Source organism: Heteronotia binoei, chromosome 14, assembly GCF_032191835.1.
Source record: "Heteronotia binoei isolate CCM8104 ecotype False Entrance Well chromosome 14, APGP_CSIRO_Hbin_v1, whole genome shotgun sequence".
Classification (NCBI taxonomy): Eukaryota; Metazoa; Chordata; class Lepidosauria; order Squamata; family Gekkonidae; genus Heteronotia; species Heteronotia binoei.
The window spans coordinates 64638634-64663038 of NC_083236.1; the positions used below are offsets into that span (position 1 = coordinate 64638634).

The 24405-nt window shown below is 49.3% G+C and overlaps 1 protein-coding gene across 1 annotated transcript in view; it reads left to right on the forward strand.

Moving 5' to 3' along the window:
- Nucleotides 1-1767: 1767 nt before the first annotated feature.
- The window catches only part of LOC132582626 (hepatocyte nuclear factor 4-beta-like), a 42496-nt gene continuing 19858 nt past the window's right edge, over nucleotides 1768-24405 (forward strand). The window contains exons 1-3 of the mRNA XM_060254286.1: nucleotides 1768-1998; nucleotides 14037-14208; nucleotides 21176-21270. Of these exons, the coding sequence (XP_060110269.1) occupies nucleotides 1881-1998; nucleotides 14037-14208; nucleotides 21176-21270 (385 nt within the window). The 5' untranslated portion in view covers nucleotides 1768-1880. The remainder of the gene's footprint in view (nucleotides 1999-14036; nucleotides 14209-21175; nucleotides 21271-24405) is intronic.

Sequence of the window (24405 nt, forward strand, 5' to 3'; positions counted from 1 at the left end):
GGTATAATAGAGAATTGATCTGTGGGTATCCGGGGTTTGGGGGGGGGGCTGTTTTTTGAGGTAGAGACACCAAATTTTCAGCATAGCATCCGGTGCCTGCCTTAAAAACACCCTCCAGATTTCAAAAAGATTGGCCCAGGGGACCCAGTTCTATGAGCCCCTAAAAGAAGATGTCCCTCTCCTTCATTCTTTCTAATGGAGGGGAGGCATTTAAAAGGCGTGTGGTCCCTTAAATTTGATGGCCAGAACTCCCTTTGGAGTTCAATTCTGCTTGTCACAACCTTGCTCTTGGCTCCACCCCCAAAGTCTCCTGACTCCACCCCCAAAGTCCCCACATATTTCTTGAATTGGACCTGGCAACCCCAGGACCAGATCTACATGTTTTTTGAGGGGGGAGGCAAAATTAAAAAATGACGCCCCCTTATGGGCTCATTTTATCTTATGAGCCCATAGAATAGAATGGACTCCATACCCAATTTGGCGCCCCCCTCTGGCAGTGCCTGAGGCAAGCCCCCCCTCTGCTCCCCCTAAATCCAGCCCTGGGCAGCCGTAACTGATCTCCAGGCAACAGAGATCAGTTCACCTGGAGAAAATGGCCGCTTTGTAAGTTGGACTCTATGGCATGATGGTCCCAACCCCGGCCTCCTCAGGCTTCACCTCCAAAATCTGCAGTTGTTTCCCTACCTGGGCCTGGCGACCCTATTGTACGAGACTTAGAAGTCAAATCATTTCATCCGTGGGGCTGAAGAATGTCATTTTCTAGCACAAAATGATAACAGCATCAGCCAGGAGTGATTTCATGTAGAAGTGGTAAAGAAGGAGGAGGAGGAGAAGGAAGAGAAGGAGAAGGAGGAAGAGGAAGAGGAGAAGGAGAAGAAGGAAAAGAAGGAGGAGAAGGAGAAGAAGGAGAAGGAAGAGGAGAAGGAGGAGGAGGAGAAGAAGGAGGAGAAGGAGAAGGAAGAGGAGAAGGAGGAGGAGAAGGAGAAGAAGGAGGAGAAGGAGAAGAAGGAAAAGGAAGAGGAGAAGGAGAAGGAGGAGGAGAAGGAGGAGAAGGAGGAGGAGAAGAGGACCGTAGATTTATACCCTGCTCTTCTCTCTGAATCAGAGTCTCAGAGCGGCTTACAATCTCTTTTATCTTCTTCCCCCACAGCAGACACCCTGTGAGGTAGGTGGGACTGAGAGGGCTCTCCCAGAAGCTGCCCTTTCAAGGTCAACTCCTACAAGAGCTATGGCTGACCGAAAGCCATTCCAGCAGCTGCAAGGGGAACAGTGGGGAATCAAACCCAGTTCTCCCAAACTGGCTCTCTCTGTAAGCTCTTGGAGGATTGGCTACATCAAGGGTGTGTGGCCTAATGCGCAAAGGAGTTCCTGCTACACAAAAAGGAGAAGTGGGGAATCAAACCTGGCTCTCCCAAATAAGAGTCCCCACACCTAGCCACTACACCGAAATGGCTCTGCAGAGAAAGAAACCCAAGGAGGGTACATCAAATACTTGGCGCCTGGTGGAAACAGCCACCTTGCGACATCCCTGGGCCTGCACTTCTCAAAATGTTTACTCAAGGATTGTCATAAAGCATACTCTATTGAACTGTGGATGCAATCCACGTTGATTTAGACCAGGCCTTATCTGCATCATATAATCATGAGCTCGGGCACGGGACCCAAAAGGTACAAGAGAGAGAGGGCCATAAAGACGGGGTCATTTCTACCTCCCAACCTCCCATTAGTATTGGGAGGGAGTAGCTGAGGGGCGGGGGGGTGGGGTGGGGAGTTAGGTAATGATTTGTCATCCTGAAAGCTTAGGGTAGTCGAACGGGAAACCCTGCCTGTGATTGACAGCAGGCTTGCGGGGGCCCTGCCCGTCTCTGTTGACAGTAATAATGAAGCTTTGTCAATCCCTAATGGACATGGAAATGCCAGATTACACCGCGTCTCTTGACTCGTCGTACACCATGCTGGAGTTTGAGAACCTCCGGGTGCTGCCCACAAACTCAACAGGTGAGACAGTTCTGGGTTTTTACCCCCCTCCAATCAACTTCTGTTACCTTTGCTCGAAAATTGCCCTTTTTGGGTGGACAAGGTGGAGCGGGGTCGAAGGTTTGCGGCGGTGGACTCTCGAACTTCTTTCGAAGTTGCAATTTGTTGGGTTCTTTTTTTTTTTTTAATACGATGACCCAGGGCTTTGCAGACCAGGTGCTTCTGGCGATGAAGTTACTGTCTTCCAGTTCCAAATTGGGAAATTTGACAAATGGAATTGTCTCGGAAAGTCTGCCTAGCTCCCTCTTCACAAGTCGCCATGATTGTGTTGCCAGATCAATGCAACAAAATGGTTACCTATCTCAGTAACTATTTTATATCAAGCTAGAAAGTACCTGCTTTCCTGATATTGTGTCTCAAGGAATACATGAAGTATTTTATATTCCATAGTGTTGTCAGTTCACGATTCAGTATCACTGGTAATTGCGATCGAATGGGACGGTATTTTTCAGTTTCTTGAAACATGCTTCTTGTGAGGAATCAACAGCTTGGACTCAAAATCTCCATTCTTCATTGCCATTCCTCATTCCCGTCCTAAAGCTGTCTTCCTTGGAACAAGTAGCTAGTCAGCTTTTCTCATTCTTGTTTGTACGTAACCTGAGGGAAAAACAGAAATCTAGACAAATAAAGAGAAGCTGTTTTTGTGAATGTAACTCCTAAGACAGGTTGGAGGTCAGGAAATTTGAGCTATCTTCTCCACATAGCTTCTTCACTTTAGAGGAACATTTTTTTTCCATGGTGTATATTATGGCCCTCTGTGATGCTACCATTTCTGGGCAAAGAAAATGGCTACCCACTTTGCCTATGGCTCAGAGTTTGCCTATGGCTCAGATCTCCTCCCTCCCTAGACAATTTTTTGAAGAGAATTTGAAGGTGTTCCTCAAAATTCTTGAATTTTGAAGTGAATTTTGAAGCAAATTATTGAGTGAAACATTTCACAGATTTTGAGGCATGAGGGGGAAAGAATTTGAATAAGATTAATCACCTTATCAGACAGGTTCTACACCATGCTTACTTGGGAAAAAAGAAGAGGTACCAGTGCTCATACATAAAAGTGCAGTGGTTTCCACCACCCCCACATCCCTGCTCAGTATTTGAGAGGGTCCCCCAAAAGGTGCTAGTATTCTATGCCAGTCGATACTTCCACAAAAGGGCCCTGGTTTTGAATATCCCCTTTCCTACCAAAATGAGAAACAAAGAAGGACAATAAGATTTTTTTTAAAAAAATCTCTTATGATTTTAAAATAATCCCATCTCTTGCTCTCAGCCTTTTGGCTAAGAGCAAGTATGTAAAATAATCCCGACTATTATTTTATTTATTAAAAACGCCCGTACTGTAGAAATAACATGCTCCATGTTCCCAAGGGTGAAGGCTATCTCAGGTTGGCATAGATCTATTTGCTGAAACGTTAATCAGTAAACCAGCCTGCTTAGGAACTGGCTGTTTTGAAACGGCCTTGTTTGTCTTAGGTAAGCATCCTCTTCGGAGAATTGTCAAAACAGCTTTGGGAGGGCGATCAAGCCAAAGCTTCTTCTCGACCAGGACATGTTTCATGAGGAAAGAGGTCCCCACATGGTTCCTGTTTTTCCACAGCGCTTCCCAAAACATTGCAGTAGAGGAACAACCTCCCTTTTATAGCATCTAGGAGTAAATTGCTCTGAACTGGATGGTCCAAAGTAGCTTGAGTTCATCAGATCGAGATAGGTATGGTAAATTGTCCTGACTTGGATTCAGGGCCGGCCCTTCCACTAGGCAAACTAGGCCATTACCTAGGGCGCCGGCCTTCTGAGGGCGCCAAATTGGGTGCCTCCTATGCGACTCAGTGACATAATCAGGGCAGGAGGGGGGCACCAGAAATTAGCCTTGCCTAGGGGGCCGGACAGTCTAGGACCAGGCTCGCCCGACCTCATCAGATCTCAGAGGTCAGCCCTGGTTAGTATTTGGGTGGGAGACCACCAAGGAAGACCAGGGCTGCTATGCAGAAACTAGGGTAGTCAGTCCAATTCAAGAAATATCTGGGGACTTTGGGGGTGGACCCAAGAGACTTTGGAGTAGGGTTGCCAATCCCCAGGTGGGGGCAGGGGATCCCCCGGTTTCCCCCCGCTTCAGGGTTGTCAGAAAGCGGGGGGAGGGGAGGGAAATGTCTGCTGGGAACTGTATTATTCCCTATGGAGATTTATTCCCATAGAATATCATGGAGAATTGATCTGCTGGTATCTGGGGCTCTGTTTTTTGGGGTAGAGGCACCACATTTTCAGTATAGCGTCTAGTGCCTCTCCCCAAAATACCCCCCAAGTTTCAAAAAGATTGGACCAGGGTGTCCAATTCTATGAGCCCCAAAAGAAGGTGCCCCTATCCTTCATTATTTCCTATGGAAGGAAGGAACTGAAAAGGTGTGCCATCCCTTTAAATGTGATGGCCAGAACTCCCTTTGGAGTTCAGTTATGTTTGTCACAGCCTTGATCTTGGCTCCACCCCTAATGTCTCCTGGCTCCATCCCCAAAGTCTCCTGGCTCCACCCCCAAAGTCCCCAGATATTTCTTGAATTGGACTTGGCAACCCTACTTTGGAGTGGAGCCAGGAGGCATTGGGGGTGGGGCCAGGAACAAGCTTGTGGCAAACATAATTGAACTCCAAAGAGAGTTCTGACCATCCCATTGAAAGGGACCGCACACCTTTCCAATGCCTTCCTTCCATGGGAAATAATGGATAGCGGCACCTTCTATGGGGGCGCATAGAATTTACCCAATCCTTTTGAAACCTGGAGGGTGTCTTGAGGAAGTTTCAAAAAGATTGGATCAGGGGGTCCAATTCTATGAGTCCCAAAGAAGGTGCCCCTATCCATTATTTCCCGTGGAAGGAAGGCATTTGAAAGGAGCACGGTCCCTTTAAATGTGAAGGCCAGAACTTCTTTTGGAGTTCAGTTGTGCTTGCTCCTAACTCCAAGCTCCCCAGACAGTACTTGAGTCAGACTTGTCAGGAGTAGGGTTGCCAAGTCCAATTCAAGAAATATCTGGGGACTTTGGGGGTGGAGCCAGGAGACATTAGGGGTGGAGCCAAGATCAAGGCTGTGACAAGCATAATTGAACTCCAAAGGGAGTTCTGGCCATCACATTTCAAGGGACGGCACACTTTTTCAATTCCTTCCTTCCATAGGAAATAATGGATAGGGGCACCTTCTTTTGGGGCTCACAGAATTGGACCCCCTGGTCCAATATTTTTGAAACTTGGGGGGTATTTTGGGGAGAGGCACTAGATGCTATACTGAAAATTTGGTGCCTCTACCTCAAAAAACAGCCCCCCCCAGAGCCCCAGATACCCGCGGATCAATTCTCCATGATTTTCTATGGGAATAAATCTCCATAGGGAATAACAGAGTTCCCAGCAGACATTTCCCTCCCCTCCCCCCGCTTTCTGACGACCCTGAAGCGGGGGGAGGGCCTCCAAACCAGGGGATCCCCTGCCCCCACCTGGGGATTGGCAACCCTAGCCAGGAGAATGGGATAGCCACTTTGCGGAAGGTAGAGAACTGGATTCCACCTTATACGAGGAAGGAGCAGATTGCACTTGTTTCTATGTACCATTGAGACCGGCCTGTCAAATGTGGCTTGGGAAATCCCTGGAGATTTGGGGGTGGAACATGGGGAGAGCAGGGCTTGGGGAGGCAAGGGACTTCAGTGGGAGATAATCCCATGGGCCCCACCCTCTAGAGCAGCCGTTTTCTCCAAGGAAACTGGTATCTGTAGTCTGGAGATGGGTTGTCATTCTGGAAGATCACCAGGCCCCACCTGAAGGTTGCAGGGTTGTAAGGTCTCTCCTAGTCACCAGTGGGGGATGGGGGGGGAGGAGGGCTGCCAGATCTAAGTTGGGATAGTCCTGGAGATTTGGGGATGGAGCCTGGGGAGGCCAGTGAACTCAGTGGGGTACAATGCCACAGAGGCCTCCCTCCAAAGCATCCATTTTTTCCCCTTGGAGAACAGTTTGGTGTAGTGGTTAAGTGCGCAGAGTCGCAGACTCTTATCTGGGAGAACCGGGTTCGATTCCCCACTCCTCCACTTGCAGTTGCTGGAATGGCCTTGAAAGTGTCCCTTTCAAGCTGTCCTTGAAAGGGACACTTCTGCGAGAGCTCTCTCAGGCCCACCCACCTCACAGGGTGTCTGTAGTGGAGGAGGAAGGTAAAGGAGATTGTGAGCCACTGTACTGATTCAGAAAGAAGGGGCAATATAAATCTATGGTTGCCCCCTCCTCCATTTTCTTCTTCTTCTTCCTCCTCCTCCTCTTCTTCTTTCTTCTTCTTCTTCTCTGTAGTCTGAAGATGACCTGAAATTCCAGGGGATTCCCAGGGCCCACCTGGCAGCTGGCTTCCCTGGGAGCCCGGAAGCTCTCAATAAAACCCTGCAACAATTTTTAATTTGCACTACGGACAAAAGCATTTATTTCCCCAGAAACTTTAACAGACAACATTCACTGCCTCGGGATGTTGTGACAGCTTCTAGCTGAGATCGGCATTAGACGTATCACAGAGGTGATTGCTGTTGGTGCTTTTTTTGTAGCGGGAGCTCCTTTGCATATGAGGCCACACACCCCTGATGTAGCCAATCCTCCTGGAGCTTACAGGGCTTTTCTTGCAGGGCCTCCTGTAAGCTCTTGGAGGATTGGCTATATCAGGGGTGTGTGGCCCAATATGCAAAGGAGTTCCTGCTACAATAAGTGCCCTGTGACCTTTGCTTTCCAGAACAAGCCGGTTAAACTGAAGTGTGCTTATTTCCCTCTGGGATACCATCTCTGCAGCCCTCTGGAGTTTCTTCTCTATCACGTGCGCACAGCTTCACCAGGGCCGGATTCAACCCTAAGGAGGCCCCTAGGCAGTCAAAATCCTAGGGGCGGGGGGGGGGGGGTGTTCTCACAAATTATCTCAGAGTTGGAGCGTCTGTCCTGCCACCCACAGCCCTCACTGCAGCCTGCAGGCCTTTTCTCAAAAGCCCCTTTGACAAAGCTGCAGAGGAGAGGCTGAGAGGGGCAAACTTGGCAACGGCCAGCAGCAGCCTCACCAGGCAAGTCGGGCAAAGCAGCTCAGTTGCTGGTAGGGTTGCCAATCCCCAGGTGGGGGCAGGGGATCCCCCGGTTTGGAGGCCCTCCCCCCGCTTCAGGGTTATCAGAAAACGGGGGGAGGGGAGGGAAACGTCTTCTGGGAACTCTATTATTCCCTATGGAGATTTATTCCCATAGAAAATCATGGAGAATTGATCCGCAGGTATCTGGGGCTCTGGGGGGGGCTGTTTTTTGGGATAGAGGCACCAAATTTTCAGTATAGCATCTAGTGCCTCTCCCCAAAATACCCCCCAAGTTTCAAAACGATTGGACCAGGGGATCTAATTCTATGAGCCCCCAAAGAAGGTGATTTTATCCTTCATTATTTCCTATGGAAGGAAGGCATTGAAAAGGTGTGCCGTCCCTTTAAATGTGATGGCCAGAACTCCCAATGGAGTTCAATTATGCTTGTCACAGCCTTGATCTTGGCTCCACCCCAAAGTCTCCTGGCTCCACCCCCAAAGTCCCCAGATATTTCTTGAATTGGACTTGGCAACCCTAGTTGCTGGCTGCATGTGCAGGCTGGGAGGGCTGCAAGCAGGGAGGAAACTTGGGTGGGGGAAGCTGGCCCGAGGCCCCTAAAGGCATGGGGCCCCATAGGCCATTGCCTACTTGGCCTAACTGTTAATCCAACCCTGAGCTTCACACCTGCCCTCCTTCCCTGTTTCTTCCTATTTGCCTTGTTGCAGCCTTAATCGGATCTGCTTTGCCGAATGGCTCATAAACAGACATTCCCTGATGAGAGAACATTCCGAATTCCCTCCTCCCAAAGCCTAAAAGTTCACCATGACCCTTTTGCAAAGCTGCGCTCCGGGGTCCCAGCTGCAGGGCGGAGTGAGTGAAACAATTAAACCTTCTTCTAGAGCTGAACGGGCGAACGAGGCTGAGCATCTTGCAAAGTGTAAAGCTGGAAAGCCAGGTGGGAGGGGACCAAAATCGTTCTGCCCTCCTCTAGTTCATCTCTCCCCTCGGTGCCTTCAGTAAATGGCAGAAGAAGCCACCCGCTGGCAACTGACCCCATGGAAAGTGTTTGCTCAGCTTGTTTCTGTTCCCTTGGTGAAGAGAGTGGAGAAGCTCCATCGTTACAAGCAGGATTTTTTTGGTTTTAGTAGGAACTCCTTTGCATATTAAAAAGAGCCCCGTGGCGCAGAGTGTTAAAGCTGCAGTACTGCAGTCCTAAGCTCTGCTCACGACCTGAGTTTGATCCCTGGCGGAAGATGGGTTTTCAGGTAGCCGGCTCGAGGTTGACTCAGCCTTCCGTCCTTCCGAGGTCGGTCAAATGAGGACCCAGCTTGCTGGAGGGAAAGTGTAGATGACTGGGGAAGGCAATGGCGAACCACCCCGTAAAAAGTCTGCGTGAAAACGTGAAAGCAACATCACCCCAGAGTCGGAAACGACTGGTGCTTGCACAGGGGACCTTTCCTTTCCCTTTGCATATTAGGCCACACACCCCGATGTAGCCAATCCTCCTGGAGCTTACACTAGGCCCTCTACTAAGAACCCGGTAAACTCTTGGTGGATTGGCTACATCAAAGAGGTGTGGCCTAATATGCAAAGGAGTTCCTGCTACAAAAAATGCTCTTACAGCCATCAAGATGCATTGCATTGGATTAGGCATTATTGAAGAAAGAGGGGAAGTGTGTGCAAGGATACCATTTTCCTTGGCAGCTCTGTGGGTGTAAGGATGCCATTTTCAGTGGCAATGCTGCGGGAGCAAGGATGCCATTTTCAGCGGCAGCTCTGTGGGTGCAAGGATGCCATTTTCAGCGGCAGCTCTGTGGGTACAAGGATGCCATTTTCAGCAGCAGCTCTGTGGGTGAAAGGATGCCATTTTCAGCGGCAGCTCTGTGGGTGAAAGGATGCCATTTTCAGTGGCAGCTCTGTGGGTGAAAGGATGCCATTTTCAGCGGCAGCTCTGGTGGTGCAAGGATGCCATTTTCAGCGGCAGCTCTGTGGGTGAAAGGATGCCATTTTCAGCGGCAGCTCTGTGGGTGAAAGGATGCCATTTTCAGTGGCAGCTCTGTGGGTGCAAGGATGCCATTTTCAGCGGCAGCTCTGTGGGTGCAAGGATGCCATTTTCAGTGGCAGCTCTGTGGGTGAACGGATGCCATTTTCAGTGGCAGCTCTGTGGGTGCAAGGATGCCATTTTCAGTGGCAGCTCTGTGGGTGCAAGGATGCCATTTTCAGTGGCAGCTCTGTGGGTGAAAGGATGCCATTTTCAGCGGCAGCTCTGTGGGTGAAAGGATGCCATTTTCCGTGGCAGCTCTGTGTTCTTTGCAATGTCATGCCTCCTCAAGGGTCACCCAGTGTTCTGCCTGCCACCTTTGCCACAGTGAAAGGCTCTGGGTCTTTGAAAAGCGTCACAATTTGCAGAGATCAACGTGTGATGCAGGGTTATCAGTATGATGCAGGCAACTCCAGCGAGCATTTGAGGGGTGGAGCCAAGGGTTAGGAAGCATTATTGGCCTATTAAATACTGGGCTCAAGATGCATGGCAGTGAAACAGCTCTGCTTGATTAACTGAAATCAGCAACAAGACTGAGAACCCGGGGCCAATGGCCCTGCTTATATGCATGCAAATGACCCCACCCTAATCCCATCAACTTTTAACTTTAGGTACAAGCACTGGCCATTGACTCCTGATTGGCCACATCCCAGAGTCCAGGAGGCTATTGTTGGTTAAGAGAGTGGAGAAGCCTCAAGTTCAGCAAGTCTCTGGTAGCATACCTCTGAATGTCCCAGTATCAGTACATAAGAACATAAGAGAAGCCATGTTGGATCAGACCAGTGGCCCCTTCAGTCCAACACTCTGTGTCACAGAAGAACATGGCTTCTCTTCTGTGTCACAGAAGAACATAAGAGAAGCCATGTTGGATCAGGCCAATGGCCCATCCAGTCCAACACTCTCTGTCACAGAAAAACATAAGAGAAGCCATGTTGGATCAGGCCAATGGCCCATCCAGTCCAACACTCTCTGTCACAGAAAAACATAAGAGAAGCCATGTTGGATCAGGCCAATGGCCCATCCATTCCAACACTCTGTGTCACAGAAGAACATAAGAGAAGCCATGTTGGATCAGACCAATGGCCCCTCCAGTCCAACACTCTGTGTCACAGAAGAACATAAGAGAAGCCATGTTGGATCAGGCCAATGGCCTATCCATTCCAACACTCTGTGTCACAGAAGAACATAAGAGAAGCCAGGTTGGATCAGGCCAATGGCCCATCTAGTCCAATACTCTGGCTGTGATCACGCACGCTAAACAATGCACTTTCAATCCACTTTCCAACTGCATTTTACTGTGTGAACTGGCAAAATCCAGTTGGAAAGTGGATTGAAAGGGCATTATTTAGTGGGTGTGATCACAGCCTCTGTGTCGCACAGTGGCCAAAAAACCAGGGGCCATCAGGAGGTCTACCAGTGGGGCCAGGACATTAGAAGCCCTCCCACTGTTGCCCCCCGCCAAGCACTTAGAATACAGAGCATCACTTGCCCCAGACAGAGAGTTCCAACAATACACTGTGGCTAACAGCCATTGATGGACCTCTGCTCCATATGTTTATCCATACCATGGCCCCAATTTAATTTTCTCCCACTGACCAGATGAATGAACACAAATAAGGTTGCCTGCTCTAGGTGTGGAAACACATAGGGATTGGGGGGAGGGGGGTTGGGGGAGGGGAGTATAATGGAGCACAATGCAATATTGTCCACCTTCCAAAGCAGCCATTTTCTTTCCAGGTGAATTGATCTCTATCACCTGGCTACAGATCCCAGGAGATCTGTAGCCATCACCTGGAGGCTAAAAGAACAAAACCTGTGTTTAATAATGTAGTCCAACAACTCTGAAAATGTTCAACACTGTTCTTATTTTGTTTATACGACAACCCAGTTACGGTTCTCGGAGAGAACTGTGACCGACCCAGGGTAGGGTTGCCAAGTCCAATTCAAGAAATATCTGGGGACTTTGGGGGTGGAGCCAGGAGACTTTGGGGGTGGAGCCAGGAGACATCGGGACGGAGCCAAAAGCAAGGGTGTGACAAGCATAATTGAACTTCAAGAGAGTTCTGGCCATCACATTTAAAGGGACTGCACATCTTTTTAAATGCCTTCCTTCCATAGGAAATAATGAAGGATAGGGGCACCTTCTTTTGGGGCTCATAGAATTGGACCCCCTGGTTCAGTCTTTTTGAAACTTGGGAGGTATTTTGGGGAGAGGCACTAGATGCTATACTGAAAATTTGGTGCCTATATCTCAAAAAGCAGCCCCCCCAGAGCCCCTGATACCCGCTGATCAATTCCCCATAATTCCCTATGGGAATCATTCATGGAGGTGCATGATGGCTATGGGGGAGGGGCTTCCCCCGCCGGCCAGCTGGCTGGGGAAGGGGGGAAGCCTGTAAAACCAGGGGATCCCCCTCTGGGACCTGGGGATTGGGAAGCCTAACCCAGGGTCACCCAGCTGGCTATATGTGAAGGAGGAGTGGGGAATCCAACCCAGTCCTCCCAGATTAGAGTCTGTCGCTCTTCATTGCTACACCACAGCTGGCTCTCCACTCTGCACTTGGGCCAATCTTGCCACGCTGAAAATGTTCTCTGACTTTCCTTTCACTGGTTAGCCGGAGATTATGGGGACTGGGCCCGGGCTCTTGCACCTGAAAAGATTCTTTTCTCCCATGGAGTCACAGCCTGTCCCTGTATTCTAATGGCCCTGTGTACATCTTAAACCAGGGTTTTTTTGGTAGCAGGAACTCCTTTGCATATTAGGCCACGCCTCGAGGCAATGTCTGGAGAGCCAGTTTGGTGTAGTGGTTAAGTGTGCGGACTCTTATCTGGGAGAACCGGGTTTGATTCCCCACTCCTCCACTTGCACCTGCTAGCATGGCCTTGGGTCAGCCACAGCTCTTGCAGGAGTTGTCCTTGAAAGGGCAGCTTCTGTGAGAGCTCTCTCAGCCCCACCCACCTCACAGTGTGTCTGTTGTGGGGGGAGAAGATATGGGAGATTGTAAGCTGCTTTGAGTCTCTGATTCAGAGTGAAGGGTGGGGTGTAAATCTGCAATTCTTCTTCTCCTTCTTCCCTGATGTAGCCAATTCTCCTGAGCTTGTAGTAGGCCCTGTAACGAGAACCCTGTAAGCTCCAGAAGGATTGGCTACATCAGGGGTGTGTGGCCTAATATGCAAAGGAGTTCCTGCCACAAAAAAGCCCTGTCTTATGCAATAACAATGAGCCATCTGTATTGAAAACAATTTTGCAACCTTCCACTAAGCAATAGAAGGAACAAAGCCCATCGTGCCGAATGTTAGCTATCCATAATATATTTTCATTGAAGGACCGGGGATTGTATATACCAAAAAGCAACAATAGACGCACTTCCTCAAAGCGTGATGGAGTTGGAAGGACAAATTTATATTCTACAAAATTAGGTTGTAAATTCTCAAGCTACACATGGTGCGTTCATCCCAGCCAAAACGTGTGTAGATTTTGGACGGAGAGGAGCGTTTTTCTGCCAGGAGATTCTGATCACAAATACTCCCAGTTTTTAGGAGGAAGTTTAAATCTAGGAATTCTTTTGCCTATCCCCCAAATTACCCCAAACCAGGGCGCTTTTTTTTTTGTAGCAGGAACTCCTTTATATATTAGGCCACACACCCCTGATGTAGCCAATTCTCCTGGAGCTTGTAGTAGGCCCTGTAACGAGAACCCTGTAAGCTCCAGAAGGATTGGTCATATCAGGGTGCGTGCAGCCTAATATGCGAAGGAGTTCCTGGTACAAAAGAAGCCCTGCCCCAAACAGAACCCAGTTTCATAGATGGCATCTTACCCTTGTTGGTCTCTGGCTAGAACTGGAGAGGTCTGGCACAAACTTCTAAGTAGGGTTGCCAAGTCCAACTCAAGAAATATCTGGGGACTTTGGGGGTGGAGCCAGGAGACTTTGGGGGTGGAGCCAGGAGACTTTGGGGGTGGAGCCAGGAGACATTAGGGGTGGAGCCAAGATCAAGGCTGTGACAAGCATAATTGAACTCCAAAGGGAGTTCTGGCCCTCACATTGAAAGGGACGGCACACCTTTTCAATGCCTTCCTTCCATAGGAAATAATGAAGGATAGGGGCACCTTCTTTTGGGGCTCATAGAATTGGACCCCCTGGTCCAATCTTTTGAAACTTGGGGGGTATTTTGGGGAGAGGCACTAGATGCTATACTGAAAATTTGGTGCCTCTACCTCAAAAAACAGCCCCCCCCAGAGCCCCAGTTACCCGCGGATCAATTCTGCATGATTTTCTATGGGAATAAATCTCCCTAGGAATAACAGAGTTCCCAGCAGACATTTCCCTCCCCTCCCCCCGCTTTCTGACGACCCTGAAGCGGGGGGAAGGGCCTCCAAACCGGGGGATCCCCTGCCCCCACCTGGGGATTGGCAACCCTACTACTAAGATTTGTCATAGCAATGTACTTCCTTCCAAAGATTGTGAATGATTTTGGGGGTCACAGCTTCCAGTTTGGTGTAGCGGTTAAATGTGCTATTATCTTATCTGGGAGAACCGGGTTTGATTCCCCACTCCTCCACATTCACCTGCTGGAATGGCCTTGGGTCAGCCACAGCTCTAATAGGAGTTGTCCTTGAAAGTTCAGCAGCTGTGAGAGCTCTCTCAGCCCCACCCACCTCACAGGGTGTCTGAAACGGCGATGGAAAGTGCTATAAAGTGGCAGTCGGGGCTTTTTTTGTAGCAGAAGCTTACAGGAGCTCATTTGCATATCAGGCCACACACTCCGATGCCAAGCCAGCCGAACTGTGCTCCTGGGCCTTCCTGCTCAAAAAAGCCCTGCTTCCTTGCCATCTTTCCAGCGTCATTACACGCTCCCTCTTTACCAGGAAGTTCAACTGACTCCATTTTGTTCGTGCAGAAGCCGCCATCGCATCAGAGTCGATCAATGGCACCCTGCTCGGGAATGAGATTAGCACGCTGTGCGCCATCTGCGGGGACCGCGCCACCGGGAAACATTACGGCGCTGCCAGCTGCGACGGCTGCAAAGGATTCTTCCGAAGGAGCGTCCGTAAGAATCACGTCTACTCATGCAGGTGACTGCGGTGCGAAGAGGGCGCTGGGGATTCTGCGGCTCGATCGGGCACAACGTGCCAAGCATTTTCTGCAGCCATCCCTAGGCGTTAGAGTTGCCAAGTCCAATTGAAGGAATATCTGGAGACTTTGGGGGTGGAGCCAGGAGACTTTGGGGGTGGAGCCAGGAGACATTGGGGTGGAGCCAAGATCAAGGCTGTGACAAGCATAATTGAACTCCAAAGGGAGTTCTGGCCCTCACATTTAAAGCGACAGCACACCTTTTCAAAGCTTTCCTTCCATAGGAAATAATGAAGGATAAGGGCACCTTCTTTTGGGGCTCATAGAATTGGACCCCCTGGTCCAATCTTTTCGAAAGTTGGGGGGGATTTTGGGGAGAGGCACTAGATGCTATACTGAAAAATTGGTATCTCTACCTCAAAAAACAGCCCCCCCCCTAGAGCCCCAGATACCCGCGGATCAATTCTCCATGATTTTCTATGGGGATAAATCTCTATAGGGAATAACAGAGTTCCCAGCAGACATTTCCCTCCCCTCCCCCCGCTTTCTGATGACCCTGAAGCGGGGGGAGGGCCTCCAAACCGGGGGATCCCCTGCCCCCACCTGGGGATTGGCAACCCTACTATGCATAAGGTTGCCAACTCTGTTTTGGCAAATTTCTGGAGATTTCTAGAGCCTGGGGAGGAGGAAGTTTGGGGAGAAGGGGGACTTCCAGAGGGTAAAATGTCATAGAGTTCACCTTCCAAAGCAGCCATTTTCTCCAGGGGAAGAGAGCTCTGCTGCCTGGAGATGAATTGTAATAGTGGGAGATCTCCAGCTACTGCTTAGAGCAGGGGTGTCGGCGGGGCCGTAGCCAGGATTTTAAAAGTGCGGGAGCTTTTTTAAAAAGTCAGGGGGCACCCTTTCAAATCCACTGCTGGGTAGGGGCAAAAACTGGAGGCTCTGAAAGTGACCAAGGCAGACAACCCTAAAACTTCGGAGACAAGAGAAGGGACTGCATGTTGCATGCAAGCCGGGAGGTTTTCTTCCACCTCCCTCTCCCCCATCCTGGCATCTTGCAGCCAGCAGCTCTATCCACCCCCCCCCCCCGCCCATTCCATGTGGCTTCCTCTGCCTCCTTCTCCTCCGTCTTCCTCCTCCCTACCTGCTGATTTTGCTGCTGTAGTGCATGGTGCTCTCCTGGCTCCAATCAGGGGGCATGGCCTGCAAGTCACAGAAGAGCATAAGAGAAGCCATGTTGTATCAGGCTGCTGGGCCATCCAGTCCAACACTCTGTGTCACATAAGAACATAAGAGAAGCAATGTTGGATCAGGCCAATGGCCCATCCAGTCCAACACTCTGTGTCACAGAAGAACATAAGAGAAGCCACGTTGGATCAGGCCAGTGACCCATCCAGTCCAACACTCTGTGTCCCAGAAGAACATAAGAGAAGCCATGTTGGATCAGGCCAATGGCCCATCCAGTCCAACACTCTGTGTCCCAGAAGAACATAAGAGAAGCCATGTTGGATCAGGCCAGTGACCCATCCAGTCCAACACTCTGTGTCCCAGAAGAACATAAGAGAAGCAATGTTGGATCAGGCCAATGGCCCATCCAGTCCAACACTCTGTGTCACAGAAGAACATAAGAGAAGCCACGTTGGATCACGCCAGTGCCCCATCCAGTCCAACACTCTGTGCCACAGAAGAACATAAAAGAAGCCATGTAAAATCAGGCCAATGGCCCATCCAGTCCAACACTCTGTGTCACAGAAGAACCTAAGAGAAGCCATGTTGGATCAGGCCAGTGGCCCATCCAGTCCAACACTCTGTGTCACAGGAGAACATAAGAGAAGCCCTGTTGGGTCAGGCCAGTGGCCCATCCAGTCAAACACTCTGTGTCACAGAAGAACATAAGAGAAGCCATGTTGGATCAGGCCAATGGCCGATCCAGTCCAACACTCTGTGTCACAGAAGAACAAAAGAGAGGCCATGTTGGATCAGGCCAGTGGCCCATCCAGTCCAACACTCTGTGCCACATAAGAACATAAGAGAAGCCCTGTTGGGTCAGGCCAGTGGCCCCTCCAGTCCAACACTCTGTGTCACAGAAGAACATAAGAGAAGCCCTGTTGGGTCAGGCCAGTGGCCCATCCAGTCCACCACTCTGTGTCACAGAAGAACATAAGAGAAGCCACGTTGGATCACGCCAGTGCCCCATCCAGTCCAACACTCTGTGTCACAGAAGAACATAAGAGAAGCCATGTTGGGTCAGGCCAGTGGCCCATCCAGTCCAACACTCTGTGTCACAGAAGAACATAAGAGAAGCCCTGTTGGGTCAGGCCAATGGCCCATCCTGTCCAACACTCTGTGTCACAGAAGAACATAAGAGAAGCCAAGTTGGGTCAGGCCAGTGGCCCATCCAGTCCAACACTCCGTGTCACAGACATAAGAGAAGCCCTGTTGGATCAGGCCAGTGGCCCATCCAGTCCAACACTCTGTGTCCCAGAAGAACATAAGAGAAGCCGTGTTGGGTCAGGCCAGTAGCCCATCTGGATGTTTTAATGCTTTGCTTTGTTTTAATGTTTTTATATTTTAAATGTTTTAATTGTGTAAATGCCTAAACTTAATTTTGTTATGATGGATTCCATGTGTTGTGAGCCGCCCTGAGCCATCTTGGTGGGAAGGGCGGGATATAAATCATAAATAAAAAACAACAACAACAGAAGAACATAAGAGAAGCCACGTTGGATCAGGCCAGTGGCCCATCCAATCCAACACTCTGTGTCACATAAGAACATAAGAGAAGCCACGTTGGGTCAGGCCAGTGGCCCCTCCAGTCCAACACTCTGTGTCACAGAAGAACATAAGAGAAGCCATGTTGGGTCAGGCCAGTGGCCCCTCCAGTCCAACACTCTGTGTCACAGAAGAAGATAAGAGAAGCCATGTTGGGTCAGGCCAGTGGCCCCTCCAGTCCAACACTCTGTGTCACAGAAGAACATAAGAGAAGCCATATTGGATCAGGCCAGTGGCCCATCCATTCCAACACTCTGTGTCACAGAAGAACATAAGAGAAGCCATATTGGATCAGGCCAGTGGCCCATCCAATCCAACACTCTGTGTCACAGAAGAACATAAGAGAAGCCATGTTGGGTCAGGCCAGTGGCCCATCCAATCCAACACTCTGTGTCACAGAAGAACATAAGAGAAGCCACATTGGGTCAGGCCAGTGGCCCATCCAGTCCAGCACTCTGTGTCACAGAAGAACATAAGAGAAGCCACGTTGGATCAGGCCAGTGGCCCATCCAATCCAACACTCTGTGTCACAGAAGAACATAAGAGAAACCACGTTGGGTCAGGCCAGTGGCCCATCCAGTCCAGCACTCTGTGTCACAGAAGAACATAAGAGAAGCAACATTGGATCAGGCCAGTGGCCCATCCAGTCAAACACTCTGTGTCACAGAAGAACATAAGAGAAGCCATGTTGGATCAGGCCAATGGCCCATCCAGTCCAACACTCTGTCACATAAGAACATAAGAGAAGCCACGGTGGATCAGGCCAGTGGCCCATCCAGTCCAACACTCTTTGTCACAAAAGAACATAAGAGAAGCCACGTTGGGTCAGGCCAGTGGCCCATCCAGTCCAACACTGTGTCACAGAAGAACATAAGAGAAGCCGTGTTGGGTCAGGCCAGTAGCCCATCTGGATGTTTTAATGCTTTGTTTTGTTTTAATGTTTTTATATTTTAATGTTTTAATTGTGTAAATGCCTAAACTTAATTTTGTTATGATGGATTCCATGTGTTGTGAGCCGCCCTGAGCCATCTTGGTGGGAAGGGCGGGATATAAATCATAAATAAAAAACATCAACAGAAGAACATAAGAGAAGCCACGTTGGATCAGGCCAGTGGCCCATCCAATCCAACACTCTGTGTCACAGAAGAACATAAGAGAAGCCACGTTGGGTCAGGCCAGTGGCCCATCCAGTCCAGCACTCTGTGTCACAGAAGAACATAAGAGAAGCCACGTTGGATCAGGCCAGTGGCCCATCCAGTCCAACACTCTGTGTCACAGAAGAACATAAGAGAAGCAACCGAACTGGTTCTCCTTTAACTGTATGTTTTATATTGTTTTTACTATGTTATTCACCCTGAGCCCGTCCTTGGGAAAAGGCGGACTGTAAGTTGCCTAAATAAATAATCAGGGGTTGTTTTGTAGAAAAATAGGTGGTGGAGCTCACTAGCATAACTCATTAGCATATGCCACACATACCCCAACAGCCAAAAGCAACCCAACACAAGAAAGGAGAGTCCCGGGCAAGCGAGGCCTGCTTTGCCTGGCTAGCGATCCAGCCAGCCCAAGCAGGCCTCACTCGTCTGGGGTTCTCCTTGGCTGCCCCCCCAGTCAAAAGGCCAGCAAGCCACCAGCAGTCTGAAATCAGATAAGGTGGAAAAAGGGTGGTGCGGGCTTCTCCGTGGGTTAATAAGGGCTACTGGGGGTGTGGCAAAGTTCCTGGTCGCTGGCTGGCTGCCCGCTCTCCTAATCCAGGGATTGTTTTGCATAGGGTTGCCAATCCCCAGGTGGGGGCAGGGGATCCCCCGGTTTGGAGGCCCTCCCCCCGCTTCAGGGTCGTCAGAAAGTGGGGGGGAGGGGAGGGAAATGTCTGCTGAGAACTCTTATCCCCTATGGAGATTTATTCCCATAGAAAATAATGGCAAATTGATCCGCGGGTATCTGGGGCTCTGGGGGGGGGGCTGATTTTTGAGGTAGAGGCACCAAATTTTCAGTACAGCATCTAATGCCTCTCCCTAAAATATCCCCCAAGTTTCAAAACGATTGGACCAGGGGGTCCAATTCTATGAGCCCCAAAGGAAGGTGCCCCTATCCTTCATTTTTTCCAATGGAAGGAAGGCATTGAAAAGGTGTGCTGTCCCTTTAGATGTGATGTAGGCTTCCCAACCCCCCCCCCCCCCCGCCCTGCTGGGGGACTCCTGGGTTTGCAGCCTCATCTCCCGCTCTTTAAAAATCGGGAAGCGGGGAGGGGGGGTGGGGGGTGGAGAACATACGTGTAGGCTTCATATTGTTGTAGAGCTCCTGAGTCGTTTGTAAAATGTGTGCCCCTTTAAGGCTGGGCAGGAAGGGCTTCAGAGAACAGCCCCCCCTTTTTTTCCTTTCGTTTTCACAGCAAGTAGAGTTCTCCGGAAGAAGATCTAGTAAGTATTTGTGTGTGTGTGAGAGGGAGGGGGCAGGGGATTCCCTGGTTTGGAGGCCCTCCCCCCCTTTAGAAAGCGTGGAGGGGGAGGGAAATGTCTACTAGGCACTCTATTATTCCCTATGGAGAACGATTCCCATAGGGAATAATAGGGAATTGATCCGTGGGTATTGGGGGCTCTGGGGGGGCTATTTTTTGAGGTAGAGGCACCAGATTTTCAGTACAGCATCTAGTGCCTCTCCTCAAAATACCCCCCAAGTTTCAAAACGATTGGACCAGGGGGTCCAATTCTATGAGCCCCAAAAATGGTGCCCCTATCCTTAATTATTTCCTATGGAATAAAGGCATTTAAAAAGGTGTGCTGTCCCTTTAAATGTGATGGCCAGAACTCCCTTGGAGTTCAACTATGCTTGTCACATCCTTGTTCCTGGCTCCACCCCAATGTCTCCTGGCTCCAACCCCAAAGACTCCTGGCTCCGCCCCCAAAGCCCCTAGATTTTTCTTTGATTGGACTTGGCAACCCTAATGTGATGGCCAGAACTCCCTTTGGAGTTCAATTATGCTTGTCACAGCCTTGATCTTGGCTCCACCCCTAATGTCTCCTTGCTCCACCCCCAGAGTCCCCAGATATTTCTTAAAGTGGACTTGGCAACCCTAGTTATGCAGCTGCACCTACTAGTTAATGGACAAGGTAGGAGGGGAGGGGGCTTTCAGAAAGGCTCAGGAGCTGTGCTCCTGCGAGCTCCTGCTGAATTCAAGGCCTGAATATAAATAAAGCTAGTCTGTATTGTGCAGGGGGTTGGACTCGCTAGGGTTGCCAATCCCCAGGTGGGAACAGGGGATCCCCTGGTTTGGGGACCCTCCCCCCGCTTCAGGGTCATCAGAAAGCGGGGGGAGGGGAGGGAAATGTCTGCTGGGAACTCTATTATTCCCTATGGAGATTTATTCCCATAGAAAATCATGGAGAATTGATCTGCGGGTATCTGGAGCTCTGGGGGGGGGCTGTTTTTATTTATTTATTCTATAATTTATATCCCGCCCTTCCCACAAAGTGGCTCAGGGCGGCTCACAACAACGACAAAACAATAAACAAGGTACAACGTTAATACATTTAAAGTCAAAACATTTTAAAAAACCCCTAAAAACCTTAAAATCTTAACATTAAAACTATCCAGTATATTTCACTAAAATCTGATAAGCTACATTTATCTAGTCGGCATAAGCTAACCGGAAGAGGGTTGTCTTACAGGCCCTGCGGAACTGAGTAAGATCTCTCAGGGCCCTCACCTCTTCCGGCAGCTGGTTCCACCATGTGGGGGCCATTGTAGAAAAGGCCCTGTCTCTGGTTTTTGGGGTAGAGGCACCACATTTTCAGTATAGCATCTAGTGCCTCTCCCCAAAATACCCCCCCAAGTTTCAAAAAGATTGGACCAGGGGGTCCAATTCTGTGAGCCCTCAAAGAAGGTGCCCCTATCCTTCATTATTTCCTACGGAAGGAAGGCATTGAAAAGGTGTGCCGTCCCTTTAAATGTGAGGGCCAGAACTCCCTTTGGAGTTCAATGATGCTTGTCACAGCCTTGATCTTGGCCCGACCCCTAATGTCTCCTGGCTCCACCCCCAAAGTCTCCTGGCTCACCCCCCAAATTCCCCAGATATTTCTTGAATTGGACTTGGCAACCCTAGGATTCGCTGACCCTTGGCATCCCTTCCAGCTCTACGTTGCTCTGTTTGAATCATCCTGGGGGAGGGTTTAAGGCTTCACACCTCTGTCTTTTCCCCAGGTTCAGCCGGCAGTGCGTGATAGACAAGGACAAAAGGAACCAGTGTCGGTACTGCAGGCTCAAGAAATGCTTCCGAGCAGGAATGAAGAAGGAAGGTAGGCAGCATCTCCCTGCACCTGAATCCTGGGTGTGCTCAAATATTGGCTTTGGAACCGGCAGCTGACCACGGCCGCGGGGCGAGCTTGTCGATGAGTCATGCTGAAACGCCACATCGGCAGATTCCTTGGCAGCTCCCTTTACGAGGGCACTGCTGAGTCATGCCTATGTGGAGCTGGCTTCGTTCCTGCTCAGGGTTTTCAGGCCACTGGAAAGAGGTCAGCAATCAGGGTTGCCAACTCCAGGTTCGGAAATTCCTGGATGTTTGCGGGGGGTGGGGGGGGTAGAGCCTGGGAAAATAACTCAGTGCGGTATAGTGCCCTTAAAGTTTGAAGTACGACGGAAGGTTAAAACCAGGGGTGACCAAACTTGCTGAACAAAAGAGCCACATAGAATAAACATCAGATGTTTGAGAGCCGCATGATGGATGGATGGAAGGAAGGAAGGAAGGAAGGAAGGAAGGAAGGAAGGAAGGAAGGAGGGAGGGAGGGAGGGAGGGAGGGAAGGAAGGAAGGAAGGAAGGAAGGAAGGAAGGAAGGAAGGAAGGAAGGAAGGAAGGAAGGAAGGAAGGAAGGAAGGAAGGAAGGAAGGAAGGAAGGAAGGAAGGAAGGAAGGAAGGAAGGAAGGAAGGAAGGAAGGAAGGAAAATTGATGGGGGGAGGGATGGAGAGGTGGAAAGAATGCAACTTTAACTTTAACTCTCTTCTCCAATTTAAAGAGACGAATGCTTTCTCCAGGCTGGCCAATGAGACAGCGGGGGCTTCAAGAGCCACACAATATGTATGAAAGAGACACGTGTGGCTCCCGAGTCGCAGTTTGGTTACCCCTGGTTAAAACGCTTGGGGCTCCTCAGCTTGGAGAAACGTCGACTGAGGGGTGGCATGATAGAGGTTTACAAGATTCTGCATGGGATAGAGAATCAGAGAAAGAAGTCCTTTTCTCCCTGTCTCACAATACAAGAACTCGTGGGCATTCAATGGAATTGCTGAGCAATAGGGTTAGAACGGATAAAAGGAAGTCCTTCTTCATCTATAGTGTGATTAACACGTGGAATTCACTGCCACAGGAGGTGGTGGTGGCTACAAGCATAGCCAGCTTCAAGACGGGATTGGATAAACCGTATGGAGCAGAGGTCCATCAGTGGCTATTAGCCACAGCGTATTGTTGGAACTCTCTGTCTGGGGCAGTGATGCTCTGTATTCTTGGTGCTTGGAGGGGCACAGTGCGAGGGCTTCTAGTGTCCTGGCCTCACTGATGGACCTCCTGATGGCACCTGGGAGTTTTTTTTGCCACTGTGTGACACAGAGTGATGGATGGGATGGGCCATTGGCCTGATCCAACATGGCTAAAGTCTGCCCTCTAAAATAGTCATTTTCTCCAAGGGAGCTGATCTCTACAGTCTGGAGATCGGTTCTAATGGCAGAAAATCCCCAAGCCCCACCTGGAGATTTGCCTAACAAGCAATACTGTGATTAAACAACAATGCCACTAATTTACAAATATATGCTTGAATATTTATATACTATTTGTGAAACTCATGTCAGATTTTATTCAACAATTTTTACACTACTCCATAAATGCCACAATCCATAGTTATGTAAAGTGCTACAAACATCAACATTCAATGTCCAAAAAAGCTGCTTTGTATAGCCCAAACCCCACACTTGAAAAACAGAAAGCGCTTGTAGAAAAATCCTTGTCTCGCTCAAATGCTTGTAGGAAAATCCTTGTCCCACTCAAATGTCCATTCTTCCACTGGGCAGAGAAACTTCACAGGCCTCCTTTTCCTCCAATGGAAATGCCAGCCTCAGAAGTCCTCCGTTTCCAAAGTAATTTTTATTAAGGAGGGACACAGGTCTTTTAGGCCCCTGAAAAGAGCTCAGCAATCAGGGTTGCCAACTCCAGGTCAGGAAATCCCTGGAGATTTCGGGGTACAACCTGGGAGAGGACCTCAATGCAGTATAGTGCCCTAGAACCTGCCCGCTAAAATAGCCATTTTACCTAAGGGAACTGATCTATATAGTCTGGAGGTCAGTTCTACTGCTTGCAAATCCCCAGGCCCCACCTGGGGATTGGCAACCTTCATTTTAGGAGTGGCATCTGGATAGGGTGGTTTTTGGGGAGTGGAGTGACCTCAGCAAGCTGCAATGACATAGACTCCACCCTTCAAAGCTGCCATTTTTTCCCTAGGTGAACTGATCCCTGGAGTTAGTTGTAATTCTGGGAGATTTCCAGATGCTTCCTGGAAGTTGGCAACCCTTTGTCAGACCACAAGTCTGCAAAAAAATAGGGCAGCAGCATTCAGCTAATAGTCAAACAAAGATGCCGCATTTGCAAACAGAAAAGGGAGTCTTCCCTCCACCCCAGCCCTCTTCCCACTTTGAACACTGTGGTCCTTGTCATTACTTGTACACTAAGATGTCAACAGTTTATTTAGGAATGTCACAGAACCGAATGCTTTCTCCAAGCCGGCCAATGAGGCTAGCTTACAGCCCCAGATTTGGAGAAGGGAAACCCAGGTTCAACACTTCTACTTCATTTCCTCGCGGGGAACAGATCTCCGTTGTCTGAAAATCTGTTGTAATTCTGGGAGATCTCCAAGCCTGAACACTTCGGTGAAGTCAGACTGGCCAGGATATGACGAGGGCAAAATGAGATTTCTTACGAGACACAAGTCCGGGCCTCATTTTGGGTATTTTTAATTTTTTTTATTTATTTATTTGGGATTTATATCCCGCCCTTCCCACAAGTGGCTCAGGGCGGCTTCCAGTGATAGATCCAACAAAATTACAGTATTTAAACATATAAAGGGATCAGCATTTAAAACAGATAAAAACAGATAAAACCATGGTTATCAATAAATATTAATAAATATTTCAACTGTATATAAAAGAAATCCGGCAAGTTACATTAAAATTCTCAAGCTAGGTATAGGCTAGCCGGAAGAGGGTCGTCTTACAGGCCCTGCGGAACTGTACACTGTGCACTTTCTTTCTTACAAAAGAAAAAAAGAAAAAAAGAAAAGAAAAAGAAAAAAAAGACGCTTCTGGGCTCCATTGCTCAAACCCCCTGTGAGAATTTTGCTGAACTTCTAAGATTTGACAAACTTTCTAATGTTTCCCCCCACCAAAAAAT